Consider the following 24,263-nt stretch of genomic DNA (forward strand, 5'->3'; position numbering starts at 1 on the left):
AGCAGTCAAGAAATCAAAGGACGCATTGCATTGGGCAAATTTTCTGCAAAAGACCTCTTTAAAGTGTTAAAAAGCAAAGATGTCACTTTAAGGACTAAGGCGCGTCCAGTTGAAGCCATGGTGTCTTCAGTCACCTCTTATGCATGTAAAAGCTGGACAACGAATAGGGAAGACCAAAGAAGAATTGATGCTTTTGAATTATGGTGTTGGAGATGAACATTGACTATACCATGGACTGCCAGAAGAAGGAACAAATTTGTCTCAGAAGAAGTATAGCCAGAATGCTCCTTAGAAGTGAGGATGGTGAGACTTTGTCTCACATACTTTGGACATGTTATCAGAAGGGACCAATCCCTGGAGAAGGACATCATGCTTGGTAAAGTAGAGGGTCAGCAAAAAAGAGAAAGACCAACTATACCTTGTTGGTGATCTTTAGCAAGTTACTTAACGTCTTTGTATCTCTCATACTTAAAATGTGGATAATACCAATATCATGGGTTATGAGGATTATGGTCCAGAAACAAGTGCTTATTATTATTATCATTATTATGTACAAAGACTTGGAGTTGAGTCTTTGAGGGACTCAAAAATGTATTGGTGGGAGCAATTCTTGTATTAGAACAGTGAGAGAAATGTCAAAAAGAAAAGGTTAGGGACAAGAAGGTACTGCCAAAACATTTGCCCTTTATTCTGTAGTACGGAGTCAATGAACGTTTTAAGTAGGTACATATAAACAATATTTTAGACAAATTTATACAGGCTGTGTAGCATGGTTTGGGAATAGGGACAAATAAAAGACTGAGAACATAATACCTAACTTTTACTAGATGCTTTCCCGGACCTCTGTAAGTGTGCAAGAAATATTAGTTATAAGTATTATTTTTACGTTCCAAGCAATTTGCTAGGCACTTTGTATGGCATATTTTATTGAACTCTTAAAACAACCTCTGATGAGCATCTTTTTACCCTTGAAGAAACTGAGGCTCAGTGATTAGAGTCTCTAAGACAGCTAGTAAGGGGCAAAAACATGATTTATATTGAAGCTATCTGTCTCAAAATATTATAGATCAGTTGGAAAGTGATAAATGAAAGGATTTACACACACACACATGACAAAACATGAAAAACATGACTTTGTGACTGATTGGATACTGGCTAAAAGAAACGGTTACCACCAGATAACTGAGATTTCAAGCGTTGGGGTCCACAAGAAGGAAAAATGACCTGCTCGGTTGTGTATGTGATGTGTGTGGGTAGTTTGTGTATGCAGTTTATATTATAAATTGTGGAAAGGTTGTTCAGAGCTGAAGGGGATTAATTGTGGCTGCAGCGCTTAGGTAACGTTTGATGAAGGAGGCCCTGATAATGACAGACTTGTGTAAAATAAGGAAAGAGACATGGCATTCCAAAAAAAAAAAACCCAAAAACCCCAAACCAGTTGTCCAGTGGGTTCTGACTCACAGTGACCCAACAGACAGAGTAGAACCGCCCCATAGGGTTTCCAAGGAGCGCCTGGTGGATTCGAACTGCCAACCTTTTGGTTAGCAGCCATAGCTCTTAACCACTACGCCACCAGGGTGTCCAAAAGTTGAGTCATATTCTGACTCACAGCGACATGGCATTAGTGGGGAGAAAAATATTATTAACATATAAGGGTACATGGGAGTAGATAAGGGTAATGAGGGGAAAATTTGAGACCAGATCATGCTTTATCTGTTGTGTTAACATTGCCTATAACAGCGTCTGGCTTTTAGAAGACACTCGGTATTTCGTGAACGTAGCAAAACATCGTAAAGAAATGTCAGGTCGATTTTATCTGGTTTGATGTAAATGGAAGTGGAGGGCTACTGAAAGGGTTTTTTGTTTTTAACAGGAGTAACTGAATGAGATTAGTTCTTTCTTCACTGGGCTTTCTATTCTCTTTTAGAAAGGTCTGTCAGCTCGCTCTAATTCCACCTGCCTCAAATCCGTATCAAATTTTTAGGTGTTGACCCCGTAATTGGCAAAATTCATGTGGAAATCCCAAATATTAAGCAGATTAAAACTTGGATTGTAAAATAAACGATTTGATATCTAACCTCGATGATTGTGTATTTCTGAGGGAACAACAAAATACACAACTGCAAGGATTATCAAGTCCCCAAAAGTTGACTACAGAAGATGTTTTAGCTCTTCTGAATAAAACGAGGAGGCCCCGCATACAATCATTTGTAGCTGGCCTATTAGTCTTCTAAGGGCTTGCTTGCTTTAGAAAGCTGCCTCCACGGAGTGAAGAGGCTATCGTCACTCTCAGGTATTAGTGCTAGGAAGTCGCTACTAGGCCTCTGCCAAGAACACCAAACTCCATGGATCCGCAATGCGCCTGCCCAAACCGCAGCTCTCCAAAACATCCCTTAATAACAAATATTTCCATTACAGGAAACGCGAAACCGCAGCAGAAACAGACTGCACGCTACTCCAAAGGTTTTATCCAGCACTACTGCCTCGCTAGCCTACAAATCCCAACATTCACCTCTCCCATGGAAGCCAATAAGGAAGCTACAAGTTCCTGTAGCCAATCACATCCTGACCCAGTGTAACGCTCCTACTGAATTCTGGGATTTGTGGTTTTCACGTGGCAACACTACATCACAGTGGTTAAGACAATGTAGGCCCCGCGTCCGATTCGAAAGGAAAGATTCCTGTAGTAATTTCTTTTGTTGGTCCTAGGCTAACTCCTTAATTACCATTACTCCCAGGCCTTATAGTCATTAAAAGTGGTAAACTTATTCTCTTAATGCTGTATAGAAAAAATTCTCAAGTATTTTCAGATTAGGGCTCGCTTGTCCCATTCGCCTCCCGTCCTTTAACCGTCGCTTTAAAGTCTCGCGAGAACAGCTCCTTTTGGTCTTTGTCATGCCTCCTGAAAGGCCGTTCACGCGAAGACTGACATCGGCATCAGCCAATAGGATTGCTTTTTAACTAGCTCCTCTAAAGCGTGCGTGGGGAGATCTTAGTGAACCTTGACCTGGGCTGTCCGTAGCGTTCCGCGCCAGCCGCCCCCGCCCCCGTAGTGAAGGAGGCGGGATTTGGCCACTTGCCCTTAGGAGCGAGTGCGGAGGGAGTGGGAGCGAGTGGGAGCGAGACGGGCCTCAGTGGAAGTGCCTGGCTCCTCGGTGAGGCCCTGCTGTACTGCTTCGCCGCCCATGAGCTCGTTCAGCCGCGAGCAACGCCGTCGTTAGGCCGGCACCGTAGCCTTTGCTTCCCCCGGGACAGGCCCTCGCCTCGCCGGGGAGGGGGCAAGCCCGTCGAGGAGCCTCCCTAGTCGGCGTCGGCGTCGCGCTGCGATCCTGGAAGCGGGAGCCGCCGCAAACGAGAGAAGGAGCCCCAGCAGCAGCGGCGGCGGCGGCGGGCAGCAGCACCATCGTCGCCAGCAGGCGGGATCGCGGCCGTCAACATGGCGAGCGCCTCGTACCATATTTCCAATTTGCTGGAGAAAATGACATCCAGCGACAAGGATTTCAGGTGAGGCTAAGATCCTTTCCTAAGCTATCTCGGGCTCCCCCCTCCCCCCCCATCTGCAGACCTGGCCCTCGCTGTAGGCTTTGCCCCACCCCTTCGGCCGTAAAGGGTTTCCTTGCTTCCCGGAGGTCTCCAGCCCACCTCACAGCTCCCTGATCCCGTCAGGCCCCTTTCCTCCTCCACCTTCCAATCCCCCCATTCTTTTCTCTAGGCCGTTGCCCGCCGCCGGCCCTGGGCCGTTCCTTCTGCGTCCCCAAACGCCCCCACCACATTCCCTGCCTCCGGGACGTGATCCTCGCGACCCAGGTAGCTCGAAGGGGCGAAAACATCTACTACTGTGGGGAAGGGGGTTGTTGTAGGCCTGGAGACCGGACGGCTGGGCCTACTCGCCCGCCCGCGGCGCTAGGCCTCCCTGCTCGCTGGGGCCGAACCTGCTACCCACTCGGTGATCCACCAGCCGCCGCATGTGTGAGTGGGCCTGGTTGGATTCTGCTTGAACGGTTAACTTTTTTGGAGCTTTTCGCGGATTGGGTTATATACTTTTTCTTTGTATTATTTCTCTTGATGAAGGTGGGAAGAAGGGGGAGGGGGAGCCAGGATGGAGGAAACTTGGCTTCTACGGTTTTCCCGCCAGCATCTCTGTCAGTTTCACTTGTCAGGTTAAACCCAAGCAGGAACTTGGGTTTTCAGTCTCGTGCCCTTATATCCAAAATCATTGCCAGAGGAGTGAGTTGCTGAACGAAACGGAAGAGTAAACCGAGCAAGTGTTTTTATTGAAAGAAGGGGTTTTCTAACGTGGGACTGGTGGTTCTGAAGCTGTTTCATAGAGATTCAGTTCCAGGGGATTTGAACTGTCGGTTCCAAATTCTTGAAAACATGCATATTGAAGAATTGTTATATTTTTCCGGATTGCTTGGTTTCTTTCTTGCACTACAGTTACTGTTACGTTCCTTCCTGCCTGCTTCTCATCTCACAAAAAAACCTCTCAATCTAAAAAAGCTTTTCTTTTCGTTGATATTTAAGTTTTATTCTCGAAGTTATTGTAGTGGCCATAATTCGTGTGCATTTTAAAAGAAAGAACAAGGTCTCCGATTAAAATTATGGCTGAAGAGCTTACTTTTTTCTATGAACTGTACACCTGAAACGTGAAACCATGTTGACCAGGAACAAATTTCTCAGTTTGTTAATAGAGAACGATTAGTAAACTAATGTTTGTGTTCCTAATCAAATTGATATAGTGGTATATTAAAATGGCCAATAAAGTATATAATTTGGTTCTGTGACTTCAAAACCGAATAAGATTTTTTAAAAAGTTTTGCTATCTAAGGAGTTTCTAAGTATTGTATTTGAAACGTTTAAAACCCAGTTTGGAAATACTAAAGATTTCAGTGTTAGGACTTTGGAAGTGACGTGTTTATTTTGGGATTTTAGATTTGTGTAGTTCTAGGGCCAAGGTTGAATTATTGTGAGAAATAAAAGTTTAAAAAAGTATTAAAATGCTGTCTGATTCTCTTTGGAGCTTTGCTTGCATGCAATTTATTAATCATTGAAATTTGATGTAAACATTTGAATATACATAGCTTTAACCTACATAAGGTGTATGGTGTGATTTTTCTGTCAGTTTGGTTCGTCCTGTATCTATGAGTTGGAATCTACTCAACGGCAACGAGTTTTTGGTATAAGTACTAAATTCCATTCTGATTGTGTTCAATTTCAGTCTGAAGGTAGCACTTTCCCTATAATGGTACAATTTCATTCAAATATTCAGAATCTTGTACAGATAATATGTTTAGAAAGACTAAAGAAAACATATGAAGTGATGATATTGCATATGTGATTATTGACTGTGAAGCTTCCTTAAATGTTATTTTTAAAACTTCTTTTAGTAAAGGAAAAATGCATGTGTGTTTTTATTATAAACTATATGTAAGAAATACTGTTGCTTTGATGCTAAGCTACAGTCAGTGCTGAAGTTTATAAACTTTTTATCTTCCAACTTGGGTTTTAATGAATCAAAACATTCCTTGAATGATGAGTTTTTCCCATAAAATTATAGTATTGATACACGTGTTTCTGAGAATGGTGAGTACTACAGAAAATATATTTAGAAACGGTAAAATTAGTATCTAGTAATGGTATCATTAAGATATTTTTATAAACATTATTTGTAATACACTCTAGCCATCCCGTTAACAGACAGGTCTCAAGTGCAATGTTTATTAAATTGTAGACATTTAAGGATTAATTGAAATGGTGAGCATTTGAAGTCAAATATTTTGAAGATTTTTCCGTATATTTTCAGTACAGGCATTTATTAAATACATTTTTTTAAGGTTTTATTTAGGTGTAAATAACATGATTTTGTCCCATGTGAATGTTAAAATATTTAATTCTAGAAAGATCTTTATGACAAGGGTTAATTAACATTATGGAGTATCTAACATGTGCTTTGTGCTTGTGCAGTGTGCTAACCCAAAGATTGGAGATTCGAATCCACCCAGAGGTGCTTGGGAAGAAAGTCCTGGTGACTTCTGAAAAATCAGCCTTTGAAAACCCTATGGAATACAGTTCTACTCTGACTCACATGGGGTCACCATGAATTGGAATAGACTCCACAGCTACTGGTTAACATGTGCAAAGCACTCTGCCTTGTACTAAGGGGAAGGGAAAAAATGCTGCCAAAAGGAAGAAAAAATTTGTATTCTCGTGGTAGAATCCAAAGAGAATCAGACCTTCTAATCACAAGATCTGGTTCTAGTCATGCATGATTCTTTGTTGTGAACTATCTGGAAGATCCTTTGCAAGTTACTTGTTTTGGAATTGTACTTTTACTTCTTAGAGGCTTGTACAAAAGATCTCATATCCCTAAAATTTCAGGTCTCTAGATAATTATAGAGTCCATTAATGCGCAGATGGTAAAGAAATAGGTGTAAGATTCAAAACTTTTAAATTTTAGCAGTTTTTGAAGAGTCCTTTTGTAGGACTTAAATCAGAGTCAATTTATTGAAAAAAAGTTACCTAATATCTCATTTCTTTTGTGTTTTAATATTCTGTATTCTCTAAAGGTGGGGTATTAGAGTTTAGGAGAAATGAAGATAGGTTAGGATGAAAAACATCAAAGACTAGCAGCTTTTTGAAAGAGGGAGGGGTCATTTGTGTATCCAAGTGTTCAGGAGAGTGCCTAAATATGATAAAGTGGTATTTTCAGTGGGAGATGATGTTGTAGGTACTAGAGTGAGCTTTAATGTGGATAAACCCTGTTAAATGTTCCATTTATGAATATAAGTGTTAAACATTCAGTGCGTTGAGGAAACTAGTGACGTTCTACTTTTATTTTCATGTGCTTTACCACCAACTGAATTTAAAAGTCTTCCGGGGAGCCAAGAGTTAAAGAAAACATTTATTGTTCTTGTATCTCTCTACATAATGTTGTTAGGTGCCTTCCAGTCAGTTCTGGCTCTTAGTCACACTATATACAACAGAATGAAACATTGCCCGGTCCTGCGCCATTCTCATAGTCATTGTTATGTTTGAGCCCCTTGTTGCAGCCATTGTGTCAGTCTATCTCATTGAGGGTCTTCCTCTTCTTTGCTGACCCTCTACGTAATAGTATAAATGCTTGCCATGGGCTTTATGGGAGCCCTGGTGGCACAGTGGTTAAGTGCTCAGTTGCTAATTAAAAGGTTGGTGGCTCAAACCCACCAACAGCTCTGTGGGAGAAACATGTGGCAGTCTGCTTTGTAAAGATCACAGCCTTGAAACCCTAAGGGGCAGTTCTGCTTTGTCTTGTAGAGTTGCTATGAGTTGGAATTGACTCGATGGCAACGGATTTGGTTTCAGTGGGTTTGTAGACTTTATACACTTGATTTTCTTTAGCCTCACAACTCTAGTAAGTGAATATTAGCAATCCTCATTACGTTTTAGGAAACTGAGAGAGGTTACATACTTGCCTAAGATCAGTTTAGATGTATATGATCTAGATTTTCCAGAACTCCTCTGTCCCAGAGCATGAACTCTTTACTATGCTGTGTTGCTTTTCCAAGCTATTGACTAGGGGATATGAAGAATCAGACCTTAAATTTCAGTTCCCTCTAAAGTTAGGCTTAGCAAACATTTTGTGCTAAAATATAGTTTTACTAATTGCCTGAGAAGGACTACAAAAAAAGTTCAAGATATAATGCTTGCACTCAGTTAATCTGCATACTTCTTGGGTGGTAAAGACACTGTTGTCGAATGGGAAAGAAATGACTCAGGGCAACATGTAGTTGTCAGGCACTTAAGTAGATAATCTTGATCAGAGCTGTGCAGGGAACTTGAGTGGAGGGACCTTGTCCATTGTGTGTGGTGCATTGGCCATGTTTTCAATAAATGTTTGCATTAGTTGAGTTGAACTTTAGTTCCAGAGTTAAGGAAAAAATATACAGTAAAACTTGCAAAATCTGGAAACTGTGTAAGGTGGAAACCTGTCAGAGAAGGAAACCTCAAATATTTTCCACTAAAATAAGCAATAGAAAAGTGATAAGACTGAAGATCCTATGGATGACAGTGATCTGATCTGTAGCCGGTCATGGGCGTGCCGTAGCACAAGGCAGCTTTTCGTGCATGAGGTCACCATGAATTGGGCCACCTTGATGACAGCTAACAACAAGACTGTAACGTAAGCTCCAAGAGAGAAGGAACCATTTCTGCTTTTATCCACAATATGCAGCATAGTACCTGATTGGTACATAGTGAATGAATATATAAGGCCTTTCCCATCCTTTCCAGCTTCTCGTAAGGTTTGTTTTTCTACCTCCCAGTGCTCCAGCCACACTGAACTGCTCCTAAGTCCTTTACTCTGAGATGCTGCTGCCCTCCCCCTAGCCGCCACCATCATCAAAAAAAAAAAAAAAAGTGAAAATCCCAAACCACTTTTCCCCATGCAAAGCTGTATTCAGTCTTTAAGATCCAGCCTAACAATCAGTTCTTTGGTGTGATCTTTTCCAAATACCCTTGAGTATTGTTTTAAAAATGTTTAAGATTGAGATTTGTCCATTATCCTGTTTGTCTCTCCCATTAAACAAAAAATTTAAGGGATTGCGTCGACATTTATAATCTTAGCCTTATCGCCATACCTAGAACAAATGCTGAAGGGACATTCACAAGGTGACTTTATGAATCTGCTTTCAAAGTGGTTGAAAAGCTTCCTTATAAGGAGATTTATAGTATAATTTTTTATATCAGAAAAATAGAAGGAAGGCATTATTTCCAGAACTTGCTGGATTCATGGTCACCATTGGAAAGTAACACTCAGTATAACCTTATAATACCTTGAACCAGTTTTTCTGGTCTTTAAAAAATATTATTTATTGCTAATTTTGCTGGTGCTCATTTCGACTTTTCTTTTAAATGCTTAGCCATTAATCATCGATTTTTGAAAATCAGTAGACTTACTAGAATATAAGCTCTTTGAGGCCTATACACTTTTTATCTGTCCTTAGTTCTTTGGTCAGGCTCTGTAGTATCATAGGCAGTAAATAAATACATGGCGAATAAAGAAGTGAATCTGCGTACCAACAGAACCCTTTCAAAACCATAAAACAACTTTTTACATTGGGATTACATATCTACTTTTTTACCTAAATTGATGATCAGTATATTTTCTTTTCTCTGGAAGCAGATGACTAGTATTGCAGGAGTTCATAGAGATCATATTGTCCTACTACTACGTTTATTTAATGGATTTTGTCTAAGTGTAATGGTTACGGTATTTTCAGTGCTTTGTGTATAGATGTGCCCACGGTGATGCTATGCTGTGCAGTTTACTTCAATTTCTAGAATGCATTCCTGAAAATCAATGTGTGGTTTAAATTTTGTAATGTAATATCATCAGATTACAAATTGCGGAGACTTTCAATTGGGAGAACCATACCCATTTCAAGGAGCCCTGGTTGTGCAGTGGTTTAAGCGCTTGGCTGCTGACCAAAAGGTTGAGTGTTCGAACTCATCAGGGGCTCTGTGGGAGAAAGACCTGGCGATATGTTTCCATAAAGATTACAGCCAGGAAAACCCTATGGGCCACTCTTAGTCAGAATCAACTTGACGGCACCCAACCACATCGTGATGTCCATTTTGAAAAGTACGGCTTATTTATCTTGCATTATTATCTCAATTTGAATATCAGCTTTTCTCTATAAGGGGTTTTTTGGAACGTGATAAGAATTGAGCTAGAATATAGTTTAAAACTTTTTTAAATCAACACTATGTGAACAGACTAGTTACTGGAATTAGCCTTAAAATTATGTTATAAGTAATGAACTGCTGAATTATTGTTTTACCAATCCTTACTACTTAGTTTATTGCCTGCATCCCCAGACTCTGTGTAGCTGTCTAGCATTTTAGATCCAATAGTTGTGTTTTTTAATTGATTTGAACGTGAATTTTGACATGTTTGTATACAACATAAAATACTAGATTTTTACTCAAATTTCATTTGATTCACAGTTCAAATAAAAGAAAAAGGCATTAAGTAGTTGTCCTTCATGCAGTTGGATTATTTGCATAGGTGGAGGGAACCCAGAATTATGGGAAAAATTCATTTAGCCTTTAAATGTGTTTTGGAACTTTATTTGAATATGACTGTCTCATATTCTGAGAAATTTCTTTTAAAATTATGAATTGTCTGGTGAGATTTGGGGGGAAAAAAATCCATGACTATATTTACCTTAATTTGATCCCCTGTTTAATCTTTTCATTTAAAATTGAAAAACTTAGACAGTTGATCACTCTGGTTTTTTGTCAGTGTTAAAAAAGAAACCCAAAGGTTGAAGGTTCAAACCCACTTGATAGCTCCACAGAAGAAAGGCCTGGCTATCTGTTTCTGTAAAGATCACAGCCAAGAAAACCCTGTACAAAAAACCCCTTGCTGTTGAGTCTATTCTGATTCATAGCGACCCTATAGCCTGTGAAACAGTTCAGTTCTGTAACACATGGGGTCACTATGAGTCAGGAGTGGTTCAACGGCAGCTAACAACAACATTCAGTATTAAACCTTCCTTTGAATGTGATTCTTAAGGGGATGAGGGCTAGATGTCTGAGCAACTTTCTAGTATCATCTCTTGACCATTTTGAGAATATGCCTAATACCTTGGAGTAGGGAGAGGAATTTGTATTTTGGATATTTCCTAGCATTAGTAATGTAAGATGCCCCCCCTCAAAACCCCATAATCCCGTAACCCAACACATACGCTTTTATGCAGGGATGGCGTATAATGTTTGAGGTTAAGAGCTTCCTAGTTAGAGTTCAAATCACATGCAAAGAAAAAGTAAAGAAGTGCTCCCCCTACCCCAAAAGCAGTGATGCAGTTAATTAGAATGAAAGAGCACTGACTGTTGGTCTTGTCAGTGAATTGAAATCAAGACTGAGCTTGGAGAAGATAGTTTTGGATAATAGTACCTTACTTAAAAGTATATATCAGGACTTTGAAAAAATATTATGAAATAATGAATTTTAAGTACATGCTACTCTTGTCTGTAATAGCTTTTAGTTTAAATTTCTGATCACTTAAAAGAAAAAGTGAAGAACACGATGGCTTAAAAACAAACCTCGAACTTTAAAGAAAATCTAGGAATGTTTGTGCATCTGAAGAGCGGTCTTTGGACTAGAAACAAGGAATGAAAAGCACAAGCAAATAAACCTTAAAATAAAAAGTGGATTGACTCTTCCATTGAGATTGATTTCAAAAATGTCTTGAATGGTGAAATTCACATTACAAGAGAAAAGTTGGTGAAGTCTTACCCTGTCAGTATGATTGATTCTCATTTGACACAATTGCTGGAAAATGTACCCTTTCAAATGGCATGATAAGAATGTATTTTATTCTGATTAAAAGTCACCCTTTGCTCAAAAAAAAAAGAAAAAAAAATGGATGACAGTTTTGTAATATGCTATGTTCCTGTTGGATAAATGATAGCATTGAATTTAAAAATCATTCTTTTTTACTGATGCTTTTAAAATTACCAGCTAATTTCAATTTTTTTGGATAGGTTTATGGCTACAAATGATTTGATGACAGAATTGCAGAAAGATTCCATCAAGTTGGATGACGATAGTGAAAGGAAAGTGGTGAAAATGATTTTGAAGTTACTGGAAGATAAAAATGGAGAGGTACAGAATTTAGCTGTCAAGTGGTAAGTTGTTTTTTGCTTGCTTACCCCCATTGGTTAAATAACTAAGTGTATCCAATCTTAGCCTTATCCTGTATCATCCTATGATTTATTTTCATTAAGAATTTTTAGGTGATTGGTGAATGTTTAGAGCCCTGGTGGCGCAGTGCTTAAGCGCTCAGGTGCTAACCAAAGGTCAGCAGTTTGAATCCACCATCCACTCCTTGGAAACCCTATGAGGCAGTTCTACGCTGTCCAATAGGGTTGCTATGACTCAGAGTAGACTCGATGGCGTTGGGTTTGTTTTTTTTTAAATGGAGTGAATGTTTAGTGTTTGGATATGCTACATATAATATTTTCCTTATGGTTTATATAGACTAAATGTGGCTTTCATTGAATTAATTTCTTTTAATTCTTAAGAAGTAGATACGGGAAACTCTGGAAACAGTAGTTCTTTCACTTACTGACCACAGCCTGACTTTTTTTTTAAACTAGGTTAAAAGGTCTGCCTGCCTCTATCCATCTTTATATTCCAATGGGAAGAAAATTAAGAACCTAATGATTAAGAAAAGTAAAAACTAATAGTAATTATAAAACTCTTAATAAAGGATAACAGCAGTTAAAACACCGATGATACAGTGATAATAAAGTATCTTTCCTAAAAATCATGAGAACTCTGTGTTTGTAAAATGCATAGGAGCTTTTTGTTAGGTATAATGTTGGCAGTTGGACTTTTTAGTAGGGTACAGAATTTGAGTTCTGAGTAAATTCTGTTAACACACCTATTTTAATTTATGAATATCGAATTTTAGAAACCCTTAATAATTTACATACTAAGTTAGTTGTAAATATAACCTTCGATTTCATAGAAAAATTGAATTATGTAATTATGCCATTTTGTGTGTTATACCATATTTGGTATCAATTTAAATAAAGAATTGTCTCATTATTACTCCTTTATTGGATTTTCTTTTATTGTGGTTTTATGTGTACATATACGTGTATAGATATAGATATATGTATATATATAAACATATAAAACATTTTCCAGTTCAGCCATTTTTATGTATACAATTCAGTGATGCTAATTACGTTCACCGTGTTGTGCAGCTGTCCCACTGTGTGTTTCCATTTTTTTCATCACCCTTAACAGAAACTCAGTGCCCTTAGCAATAACTCTCGTTTTCCCCCTCCCACCTGCTCCTGGTAACCACAAATAAACTTTGGTCTGTATGCATTTGCCTAATCTAGATGCTTTATGTAAGTGGGTCAAACAGTATTACTAGTCCTTTTGTGTCTGACTTATTTAACTCAGCGCAATGTTTTCAAGGTTCATCCACATCATAGCATGTATCAAAACTTCATTTCTCTTTATAGCAAGAAAATATCTTATTGTATGTGTGTATATGTATACATGTATCACATTTTGTTTATTGATCTATTCATGGGACATTTAGGTTGTTTCTACCTTTTGGTTATTGTGAACAGTGCTGCAGTGAACATAGGTGTTTCAATTATCAGTTTGTGTTCTTGGTTTAAATTCTTGTGGGTATATACCTAGGAGTGGAATTGCTGGTCCATATGGTAATTCTCGTCTTCTACTATGTGCTAAGGAGCCTGGTAGTGCAGTGGTTAAATGCTCAGCTGCTAACCAAAAGGTTCGTTGATGGTTTGAACTCACCAGATGCTATGTGGGGGAAAGATGTGGCAGTCCTCTTCTGTAAAGATTGAAGAAAAAACAAAAAGTAAATACAAAACTAAACCTGGAAACCTTTTGGGGCAGTTCTACTCGGTCCTGTAGGGTTGTTATGAGTCAGAATTGACTCGATGGCAATGGGTTTAATGACTAAGGATCTTTTCATGTGCTTATTGGCCATTTATCTTCTTTGGTAAAATGTCTGTTCAAGCCCTTTGCCCATTTTTTGAATGAGTTTGTTGTCCTTTTGTTGTTGAGTTGTTGGCTTTTCTTATTAAATATTTTACTTTGTTATAGGTTAATGTTTGACATAACTGCTGTAAGACCAGGCAAAAACTTGAGAAACCGTTGATAGCATAGAATTTCTAGATACAGGTACAGCACAAGACATTTGCAAGTTTAAAATACAATGTGTCTTTAAAAAGTGATAAGTTGTAGAATAATGCAAGTGAGCATATAATCTTTAATCATTATTTTTCATCTTTTAATGCCTAGTAAACAAAATTAAACTGTCTTCAAAATATGCTGAACATTTATCAGCCTTTAAAAATAATAATAAAAAGTAGTACTTGTCCCTCTACCATCCATTCTTAAACAGAGTTTGGATGTATGCATAACTGTTACTCACTAGAGTATGAATCTTAACTGATTAGGAACCTGAGCCTTTTAACCTTTGATCACTTTATTTTACACTTATAATTTAAGGTGTCTGGGGAGGAAACAACATGTATTCAAGAAAATAAGAAAGGAATTAAGATGCAGACAACAAGTAATGTATTAGGAGATAAAATCATGATGGATAAACAAAAGCCGATTCTTGGAGGAGGGGAAGGCCCCAACTGATAAGTAAATTACCAAGTAGCCTTATCAAGAAATTGGTGAAATTGTCAATCAGAAGAGAGCCAGGTCCAGAAGTCTTTTACGGAAGTCTTTCAAACTTCGAAAAAAAGATAATTGCAGTACAGACAATTCTAGTACTGTTCCAGAACATAGAGTAAATATGAAAACTTTCCAGTCTTTGGAAACCCTGGTGGTGTAGTGGTTAAAGAGTTCGGCTGCTAGCCAAAAGGTTGGCAGTTCGAATCCACCAGCCACTCCTTGCAAACTCTGTGGGGCAATTCTACTCTGTCCTATAAGGTCACTATGAGTTGGAATCGACTCGACGGCAATGGGTTCGGTTTTTTTGGTTTTCCAGTCTTTTATTTTGTTTATGTATTTGATAACTTGTCTGCACTAAAGATAACACCAAGAAAAGAAAACTACAGACCGTTTTTATTTAAATGTTCAAAATAAAATTTAGCAATGTATTAAGCTATAATATGCCATTACCACATGGGGTTCATCCCAGGAATATAAGAGCAATTCAGTATTATATGCTCTGCTAATATAGTTATTTCAAGCTAAAACAGATTTAAAATTAAAAACTTAACCTCATCAAATTGGAAGAAAATATTTATAAACATGTATCTGTCAAAGGAGTTATAACCAGAATATATAAAGAACTCCTACAACTTGATAATGAAAAAGATAAACAACCTGATTTCAAAAGTTAGAAAAAGTCCATGGGGTCAGAAATATCGTGAATAATACTAAGGTGTTATTTGTCCTTTTGACTCTTACTTTCTCATAAGTGTGCAGTGTAGTTTTCCAGAGGCTGCCTGATGTGTAATACCACAACAGGTTGAATGCAAAAGCATATATGACCCTATAAAACAAAACAATACTAATGGGGCACAACAGTCCAGGGACAAGGACTAGAAGGCAGGAGGGGACAGGAAAGCTGATAATAGGGAACCCCTGGCTGAGAAGGGACAGTGTTGACATGTTGTGGGGTTAACCATTGTTACAAAGCAATATGTATACTGTTTAATGAGAAACTATTTGTTCTGTAAACCTTCATCTAAAGTACAATAAAAGATTAATTAATTAATTTAAAAAGAAGCGTATATGAGAAGCCAGCTATTTTCTTTTAAGCCCAAACATTAAAGAAATTTGCAAAATTGTAAAACAATGCTGTTCGCACTATTTTTTTGAGAATATATAGTTATTTTTTTTAAAAAAACAAAACTTTGTTAAAATGTAATGGGTTTATTAATTTTTGTTGGTAAACATTGACAGATAGAAATTGCATCTTAAATTTGTCACAGTCTATTTAGAGTTCATATTTACCACTTGATGTAAACTATATAAACCTTATGATAGCATGATTCCATTTATCTTCCTACTGTTGGTTGTACTACTGCCGTTTTTATGTAAGTATGTGTGTGTGTATTTCCGTAATGTAGTATTATTGATAGTTTGAAGGAAAAAAAATGTACTATTTTAAATACAACTTTTTACGTATCAACACATTTATAATTTCTGGTGACTTTCATTCCTTTCTGTAGTTGAGTTACCATCTGGTGAAATCTTCCTTTAGTCTAAAGAACTTCCTTTAGCATTTCTTATAGTATATAGGTCTGGTGGCAATGCATTCTCTCATCTTTTGTTTACTTGAAATTGACTGTAATTGGTCTTCGTTTTTGAAGGGTGATTTTGCTGGACATAGAATTCTGAGTAGACTTTGTTTTTATTCTGTTGTGTTCTGGCATTCAATTTTTTCTTTTTTAGGTATAGTTTTTGAGATTTTACAGTTGTTGTCTGTAGGAGAGTTAGTCCAGCAAAGCTACTGTGCCATTACTGGAAGCTAGAATTCTTTAAATTACTTTTGGAAACTCTTTTGTCTTCCAGTTTTCAGTGTTTCCCATCTCTCCATGTATCTGCCATGTCTGTATTGTCACTGCCGTCATTTTGGATTTGACAGTTCTTAGATTACTCCAGACAATCTTTCTGTATATATTTTTCATTTATTCTCTAATTCCCCAAAGTTTATTGCCCACTACTTCTTCAGTCAAGCAGTCAGTCAGCAGTAGTCAGTAAACGGTTTTTTACTGGAGCACATATGTGGGAAACATTGATTGGAACGTTTATCAAATTAAACTTTCTTCTTTGCGTTGCTTATGCTTGAAAAAGTGCAGTGACTTCCAGTTTTACCACATCACATTTAAATTCAATGCCCTACCTTCCCTATTGTGTTTTTCATCTGCCTTTTGTGTCAAGCAATTCCTTTTACTCCTCATTTCTTTCAATATGCATTACACTCATTCTGGTCTCTAGATGTTTGCAAGAATTTGTCTTCCCATTTAAATACTCTGCTGTCTGTGACTATATCCTGTCAAAGCTCAGTACCTAAAAATCTACTGTGTGCAATTTCTTGTCATGTAAATGCTAGCATTGAATTTTAAGAGGTTTTTTTTTTAAAAAAAAAAAAAAACTATCCAGAGTAGTGCATACCTTCAATTTATTTCATAAGTAGTTGATGTGAGTTCCTTATCTTACCAACAAGATTGTACCTTTATTGAAGATAAGGGCCATATTTCCTTTGTAGCCCTTTTTTTTCTCCCTTTGTTTCATTTCGGTGAAAATATAACAAAACATAACGCCATCTCAATTTCTGTATGTATAATTCAGTGATTACATTCTTCAGGGTGTGTGACCATTGCTGTCCTTTTGCAAATCATTCCATCACCATTAACAAACTCAATGCCCCCTAAGCAAAAAATCCCCCTTTTCCCCTCCCTCCAACCCCTGGTAGCCACTAATAATCTTTGGTTTTTGTATATGTGCTTATTTCATATAAGTGAGGTCATATAGTGTTTGTCTTTTTTCACCTGACTTATTTCTCTCAGCATGATGTTTTTAAAGGTTTATCCATGTAGTGGCATACATCAGAACTTCATTTCTCTTTATGGAAGAGTAGTATTCCATTGTGTGTATATACTACATTTTTTTAATCCGTTCATCTATTGATGGACATTTGAGTTGTTTCCACCTTTTGGCTTTTGTGAAAAGTGCTGCAGTGAACAATGGTATATGGGTTTCTGTTTGCCTTCCTGCCTTAACTTCTTCTGGGTGTATACCTAGAATCCAGATTGCTGGGTCATACGGTAGTTCTGTGCTCAACTTTTTGAGGAACTGCTAAACTGTTTTCTGCTGTGGGTTTTACATTCATACCAGCAGTGGATGAGGGTGTAGCTCTTTTTTCAGTACAGTCTTGAATACCATGGTCCCTCGATGAATATTCATGTAGCAAACATTACCTACTATGTGCTAAATTACATGGGAAGAACACAAAGGAAGGACTTCTCTGTCCTCACTTAAGGTGTGGTTCAGCTTAGTGGCCATGTATGCAAACCTTAATGCCAGTATAAAATACTGATAAGAAGGCAGTGCGCTTTGGGATCATAGAATAGAACTACTTCTAGGAAATCAGTGGGAAAAAATTGGAAACCAATTAAATGCAAGGAGCTTGTCAATCATAGATTTCTTTCATGCCTTTATTTGTATACTATGGGCTTGTTGTACACTCTTTGTTGACAGTTGCTGGGCAGAAAAGTTAATGTTTCTACTTGTCTATTTTTCTTCGTTTATCTAGATTTAAACTTTTTTTTTCCTTTATATTACAGTCTTGGCCCTCTAGTGAGTAAAGTGAAAGAATACCAAGTAGAGACAATTGTAGATACCCTCTGCACTAACATGCTTTCTGATAAAGAACAACTTCGAGATATTTCAAGTATTGGCCTTAAAACAGTGATTGGAGAACTTCCTCCAGCTTCCAGTGGTAAGAGTACTTTTTTTCATCTTGTTTCCTTTTTGCCTGGAGGTATTTCCCTTCTTTTTTTTTTTTCCCTGGCTGGGGAGGGAGGAAAGTGTCTGTCCTAAAAGATCTTTGTATGCATCCCTTTGAACAATTAAGAAAATTTAAAGCCTGAAGTCTTATTTTTGCTTCAAAGTAAGTTTAGTTTTCAGTGTTAAATGAATATTATTTTGATTGAGTTTAAGTATATCGTGTTCTGAAGGGTTTTTCTGCATTGGAGATTTTGTATTGATATATGTACCATGACTACAGACTACAGTTACACTAACCTATTCAGCTAATGAAAAATTAGTAAAAACCATGAGTTGTTTCTGATTAGCTGTCCGTTTTCTTTACTGATTTTGTTTTGCATCAGAATTTATTATGGAAGACTTACACAGTTAAGCCTAATTGTGAATTGTGAATAGTTCTGTTTAAACTAGTAGCTTTAATTAAGGCCAAGCCTTTTACTGCTAAATTTCATACTTAAAAAATTTAAAACTATAATTAATGAATTTGCCAGCTAATTAACTTTTGGCTTCTGACAGAAATGTCTAAGTAATGGTGGTAAGTTTTAGAACTGGTCTTGACTATTCAGTTGTTGGCTTAGTATTGGCTGTTAGCAGGGTAAAAGTTATTGTCTCATCTGCAGTTGAGGTGAAATTATCATCTTTTTATTGAGTGGGTAGATTTAGATTGGTAATAATGTAGTCTGAGTATACTGATTTCATTAATTTACTTTAACAAATATTTATCATTCGCTATGCTAATTATTGAGGAGCCCTGGTGGATCAGTGGTTAAGAGCTTGGCTGCTAACTGAAAGGTTGACAGTTGGAACCTACCAGTCGCTCGACGGGAGAAAGATGTGACAGTCTGCTTCCATAAAGATTACAGCCTTAGAAACCCTATGGGGCAGTTCTACTCTGTCTGATAGGGTTGCCAATAGTCAGAAATTACTTGATGGTAATTTTTTTTTTCATGCTAATTATCATACTAGTTACTTCATGTGTATTATTTAGTCTAAGCATCAACCGTATGAGAGATCTTAATATCCTTGGTTTATAGATGAGGAATCTGAAATTTGAGAGGTTAGATTAATTCACCTTAAATTTCAAGTACCTGGTAGGGTGAAGATTCACATTCATTATCTTTTAATCCAAAGCTGATGCTTCTTCCACTCTGTCGTATCAGTGCTTTTTACCTTTATTAAGTAATTATTTAGTTTAATAAAATGTTTATTATGTCATTTGTAATTGTATCTTATTTATAATTGTAATAGCTGTATTCGTATTTTCTGATGTATGTTATTTATAATTGTAATAGCTATGTTGATATTTTCGTCATTAAAATGTATTTGCATTTAGCTGGGTTTTGGACCTAACAAGAATTCTTTTAACCGTTCAGATTTTTATGGTCACTGTCTCTTGTTCTTGTATTTCACCCACGTTCAGTAACAATATGACTTATTTTAAAATACAGGCAGTCGCCAACTTACAATGGCGTTGCGTTCTGACAACTCCATAGTAAGTTGGTTCTGACGTAAGTCAAATACCTCCTTTTTCTTAAGTTTTCATTATTATGGCCTTTTATTATCAGCGTCTTTATAAATCTGATCTTTGTCTTTTGGGGTTGGAAACATTACATATAAACTTGCAGATATGGTATCAGCAAATTATGCACAGCAACATTTTATGTAGTACATGTTACTGACGATAAGATGTTAAAAAAAAAAAAGATGATCATTAAGTGTGGTTCGTCGTAACTTGACTGCGTCATAGGTTGGAGACTGCTTGCAGTATGACCTTGATTTATGCGTCCTTCGGAACAGCAGTTCTGCTTTATAATAAATTTATGGAATCTTTAGATTGGAAAGGACCTTATTAGAGATTATTGTGACTAAATATTCAGCTGATGCATAATATTCTTTATAAACTTCCGATAAGAGATTGCTTATTTGTAAGCCAAAATTAGACATAAAAGCAGAAGCAGAATGTTTAAAAATTACGTCAGGCAGTGTGGTGAATCATAGTCAGCTATCAGATTTTTTTAAATTAAGCACTAGAGCTTGAAATGTGTGTGTATGTGTTTTTTTTTTTTTTAAATCATTTATGTTTAAAAGAAGTCCCTGATTGGCACAAATGGTTAAGTGCTTGGCTACTAACAGAAAGGCTGGTGGTTTGAGTCTACCCAGGAGCACCTGGAAGAAAGGCCTGACAGTCTAATTCTAAAAGATCACAGCCATTGAAAACCTTGTAGAGCACAGTTTTACTCTGAAACACATGAGGTCACCATGAGTCAGAATCGACTCAACAGTAGCTGTTACTATAATAGAGGACTCCAGTAGAAAAAAATTTGTTACTGCTTTCCAACCTAGAGGTGCAAGCACTTAAGCTACTCCTGGCTCCTTGGCCTGTATTCATGGCAGTACATACAAAGAGTTGTCCAGTGTAGTTGTTGTTAGTTGTCGTTTCTGACTCAGAGAGCGACCCTGTGTACAACAGAACACAGTACTGCCCTGTCCTGCGCCGTCCTTGCAATCGCTGCTACGTTTGAGTCTGTTGTTGCAGGCACTGTGTCAATCTGTCTTGTGGAGAGCCTTCCTACTTTTCACGGATCCTTTATTTTACCAAGCATGATGTCCTTCTCTAGGGACTGGTTCCTCCTGATAACATGTCCGAAGTATGTGGGACGAAGTCTCGCCATCCTCATTTCTAAGGAGCATTGTAGCTGTACTTCTTCCAAGACAGAATTCGTTCGTTTGGCAGTCTGTGGTATATTCAATATTCTTGCCAACACCGTAATTCAAAGGCATCAATTCTTTAGTCTTCCGTATTCATTGTCCAGCTTTCACATGCGTATGAGGCAATTGAAAATACTATGGCTTGGGTCTGTTGCAACTTACTCCTCAAAGGAACATCTTTGTTTTTTAGCACTTTAAAGACATCTTTTGCAGCAGATTTGCCGAATGCAGTACATCATTTGATTTCTTTGTGTGTGTGTGTATGTGTTTAAAGATTTTTTTTTAAAATCTTTTTAAATTGTGCTTTAGGTGAAAGTTTACAGCTCAGGTTAAGTTTCTCATAGAAAAATCTATACACACATTGTGTGACCCTAGTTACTACCCCTATAATGTGACAGCACACTCCCCCTTTCCACGTTGGATTTCCCGTGTCTATTCAACCAGCTCCTATCCCTTTCTGCCTTCTCATCTTGCCTCGAGACGGGAGCTGCCCATTTAGTCTCATGTATCTACTTGAACTAAGAAGCATACTCTTCACGAGTATCATTTTATGTCTTACAGTCCACTCTGGTCTTTGAAGAGTTGGCTTCGGGAATGGTTTTAGTTCTGGGTTAACATAGTCTGAGGGCCATGTCTTCTGGGGTTCCTCTAGTCTTAGACCATTAAGTCTGGTCTTTTTATGTGAATTTGAGTTCTGCATCCCACTTTTCTCCTGCTCCGTCAGGGACTCTCTGTTGTGTTCCCTGTCAGGGCAGTCAATGGGGGTTGCCAGGCACCATCTAGTTCTTCTGGTCTCAGACTGATGGAGTCTCTGGTTTATGTGGCCCTTTTTGTCTCTTGGGCTAATATTTTCCTTGTGTCTTTGGTGTTCTTCATTCTCCTTTGCTCCACGTGGGTTGGGACCAATTGATACATGTTAGATGGCTGTTCACTACCTTTTAAGACCCCAGATGCCACTCACCAAAGTGGGATGCAGAACATTTTCTTAATGAACTTTATGTCGGTTGGTCTGGATGTCCGCTGAAACCATGGTCCCCAGACCCCTGCCCCTTCTACTCTGTCCCTCGAAGTGTTTGGTTGTGTTTGGGAAACTTCTTAGCTTTTGATTTAGTCCAGTTGTGCTGACCTCCCTTGTATTGTGTGTTGTCCTTCCCTTCACGTAAGATAATTCTTGTCTACTATCTAGTTAGTGAATACCCTTCTCCCTACCTTGAACCCTCGTGGCCAGCAAGGAATGTTTGCTTCTGTGTTTAAACCTTTTCTTGAGTTCTAATGATAGTGGTCTCATACAGTAGTTGTCCTTTTGCAACTAATTTCACTCAGTATAATGCCTTCCAGATTCATCCATGTTATGAGATGTTTCACAATGAGATTTCATTGTTGTTCTTTATTATTGCGTAGTATTCCATTGTGTGAATATACCATAATTTGTTTATCCACTTGTCCGTTGATGGGCAGCTAGGTTGTTTCCATCTTTTTGCTATTCTGAACAGTGCTGCAATGAACATAGGTGTGCATGTATCTATTCGTTTGATGGTTCATATTTCTCTAGGATATATTCCAAGGAGTGGGATTGCTGAATGGTATGGTACTTGTATTTCTGATTTTTAAGGAAGTGCCAAATGGATTTTCAAAGTGGTCATACCATTTTACATTCCTACCAGCAGTGTATAAGTGTTCCAGTCTCTCCACAACCTCTCCAACATTTGCTATTTCCTGTTTTTTGGATTAATGCTAGCCTTTTTGGGGTGGGATGGTATCTCCCTATAGTTTTGATTTGCATTTTTCTAATGGCTAATGATTGTGAGCATTTCCTCATATATCTGTTAGCTGTGTGAATATCTTGTTTGGTGAAGTGCCTGTTCATATCCTTTGCCCATTTTTTAATTGTGTTATTTGTCTTTTTGTTGTTGAAGTTTTGCAGTATCTTGTAGATTTTAGAGATTAGACCCTGATCAGATATGTCATAGCCAAAATTTTTTTCCCAGTCTGTAGGTTGTGTTTTTACTCTTTTGGTAAAATCTTTTGATGAGCATAAGTGTTTGATTTTTAGGAGCTCCCAGTAATCTAGTTTCTCTTCTGGTGTTTGTGCATTGTTAGTTATATTTTGTATTCTGTTTGTGCCGTGGCTCCTAGCATTGTCCCTTTTTTTTCTTCCATGATCTGTATCATTTTAGATTTTATATTAGGTCTTTGATCCATTTTGCATCATTTAATTTCTTGACTGCCTCTTCCATGGGCGTTAATTGTGAATCCAAGTAAAAAATGAAATCCTTGACAACTTCAATAGTTTCTCCATTTATCATGATGTTGCTCATTGGTCCAGTTGTGAGAATTTTTGTTTTCTTTATGTTAAGGTATAATGCATACTGAAGGCTGTAGTTTTTGATTTTCATCAGTAAGTACTTCAAGTCCTCTTCACTTTCAGCAAGTAAAGTTGTGTCATCCGCATATCACAGGTTGTTAATGAGTCTTTCTTCCAATCCTGATGCTGCATTCTTCTTCATATAGTCCAGCGTTTCGGATTATTTGCTCAGCATACAGATTGAGTAAGTATGGTGAAAGGATACGACCCTGACACTCACCTTTCCTGATTTTAAGCTACGCAGTGTCCCTTTATTCTGTTCGAATGACTGCCACTTGCTCTAGGTATAGGTTCCTCATGAACATGATTAAGTGTTCTGGAATTCCCGTTCTTCTTGATGCTATCCGTAATTTGTTATGTTTCACACAGTCGAATGCCTTTGTGTAGTCAGTAAAGCACAGGTAAACATGTTTCTGGTATTATCTGCTTTCATCCAAGATCCATGTGACATCAACAATAATATCCCTTGTTCCACGTCCTCTTTGGGGTCTGGCCTGAATTTCTGGCAGTTCCCTGTTGATGTACTGCTAAAACTGGTTTTGAATTATCTTTAGCTTAATTTTACTTGCATGTAACATTTATGATATTGTTCGATAATTTCTGCATTCCCTTGGGTCACCTTTCTTTGGGATGGGCACATACATATATGGCTGTCTTCCATTCGACTGGCCAGTGAGCTGTCTTCCAAATTTCTTAAGATAGAGGACTGAGCACCTCCAGCATTGCATCCATTTTTTGAAATATCTCAATTGGTATTTCATCGATTCTTGGAGTCTCTCTTCTCACCAATATCTTCAGTGCAGCTTGGACTTCTTCCTTCAGTACCATTGGTTTTTTATTATAATGCTATCTTCTTAAATGGTTGAATGTTGCCCAGTTCTTTTTGGTACAGTGGTTCTGTGTATTCCTTCCATCTTCTTTTGATGCTTCGTGTGTCATTCAATATTTTGCCCATAGAATCCTTCAGTATTGCAACTTGAGGCTTGAATTTTTTTCTTCAGTTCTTTCAGCTTGGAGAAATGCCAAGCATGTTCTTTGCTTTTAGCTTTCTAACTCCAGGTCTTTGCACTTATCATTGTAATACCTTGTCTACTTGAGCCAGCCTTTGAAATCTGTTCAGCTCTTGTACGTGATCATTTG

At 37.7% G+C, this 24,263-nt stretch overlaps 1 protein-coding gene across 3 annotated transcripts in view; it reads left to right on the plus strand.

The window, feature by feature from the left end:
- Nucleotides 1-2,995: 2,995 nt before the first annotated feature.
- Nucleotides 2,996-24,263, plus strand: part of CAND1 (cullin associated and neddylation dissociated 1) — a 48,537-nt gene continuing 27,269 nt past the window's right edge. Inside the window, exons 1-3 of one of the 3 annotated variants that reach the window (XM_004370612.3) lie at nucleotides 2,996-3,504; nucleotides 11,527-11,670; nucleotides 17,848-18,002. In XM_004370612.3, coding sequence (XP_004370669.1) covers nucleotides 3,437-3,504; nucleotides 11,527-11,670; nucleotides 17,848-18,002 — 367 coding nt within the window. In that variant the 5' untranslated portion in view covers nucleotides 2,996-3,436. Of the gene's footprint in view, nucleotides 3,505-3,700; nucleotides 3,808-11,526; nucleotides 11,671-17,847; nucleotides 18,003-24,263 lie in introns of those variants that run through there. The other 2 variants (XM_023725921.1, XM_023725920.1) reach the window with 2 other exon arrangements.

Source organism: Trichechus manatus, unplaced genomic scaffold (genome assembly GCF_000243295.1).
Source record: "Trichechus manatus latirostris isolate Lorelei unplaced genomic scaffold, TriManLat1.0 scaffold00009, whole genome shotgun sequence".
Taxonomy (NCBI): Eukaryota; Metazoa; Chordata; class Mammalia; order Sirenia; family Trichechidae; genus Trichechus; species Trichechus manatus.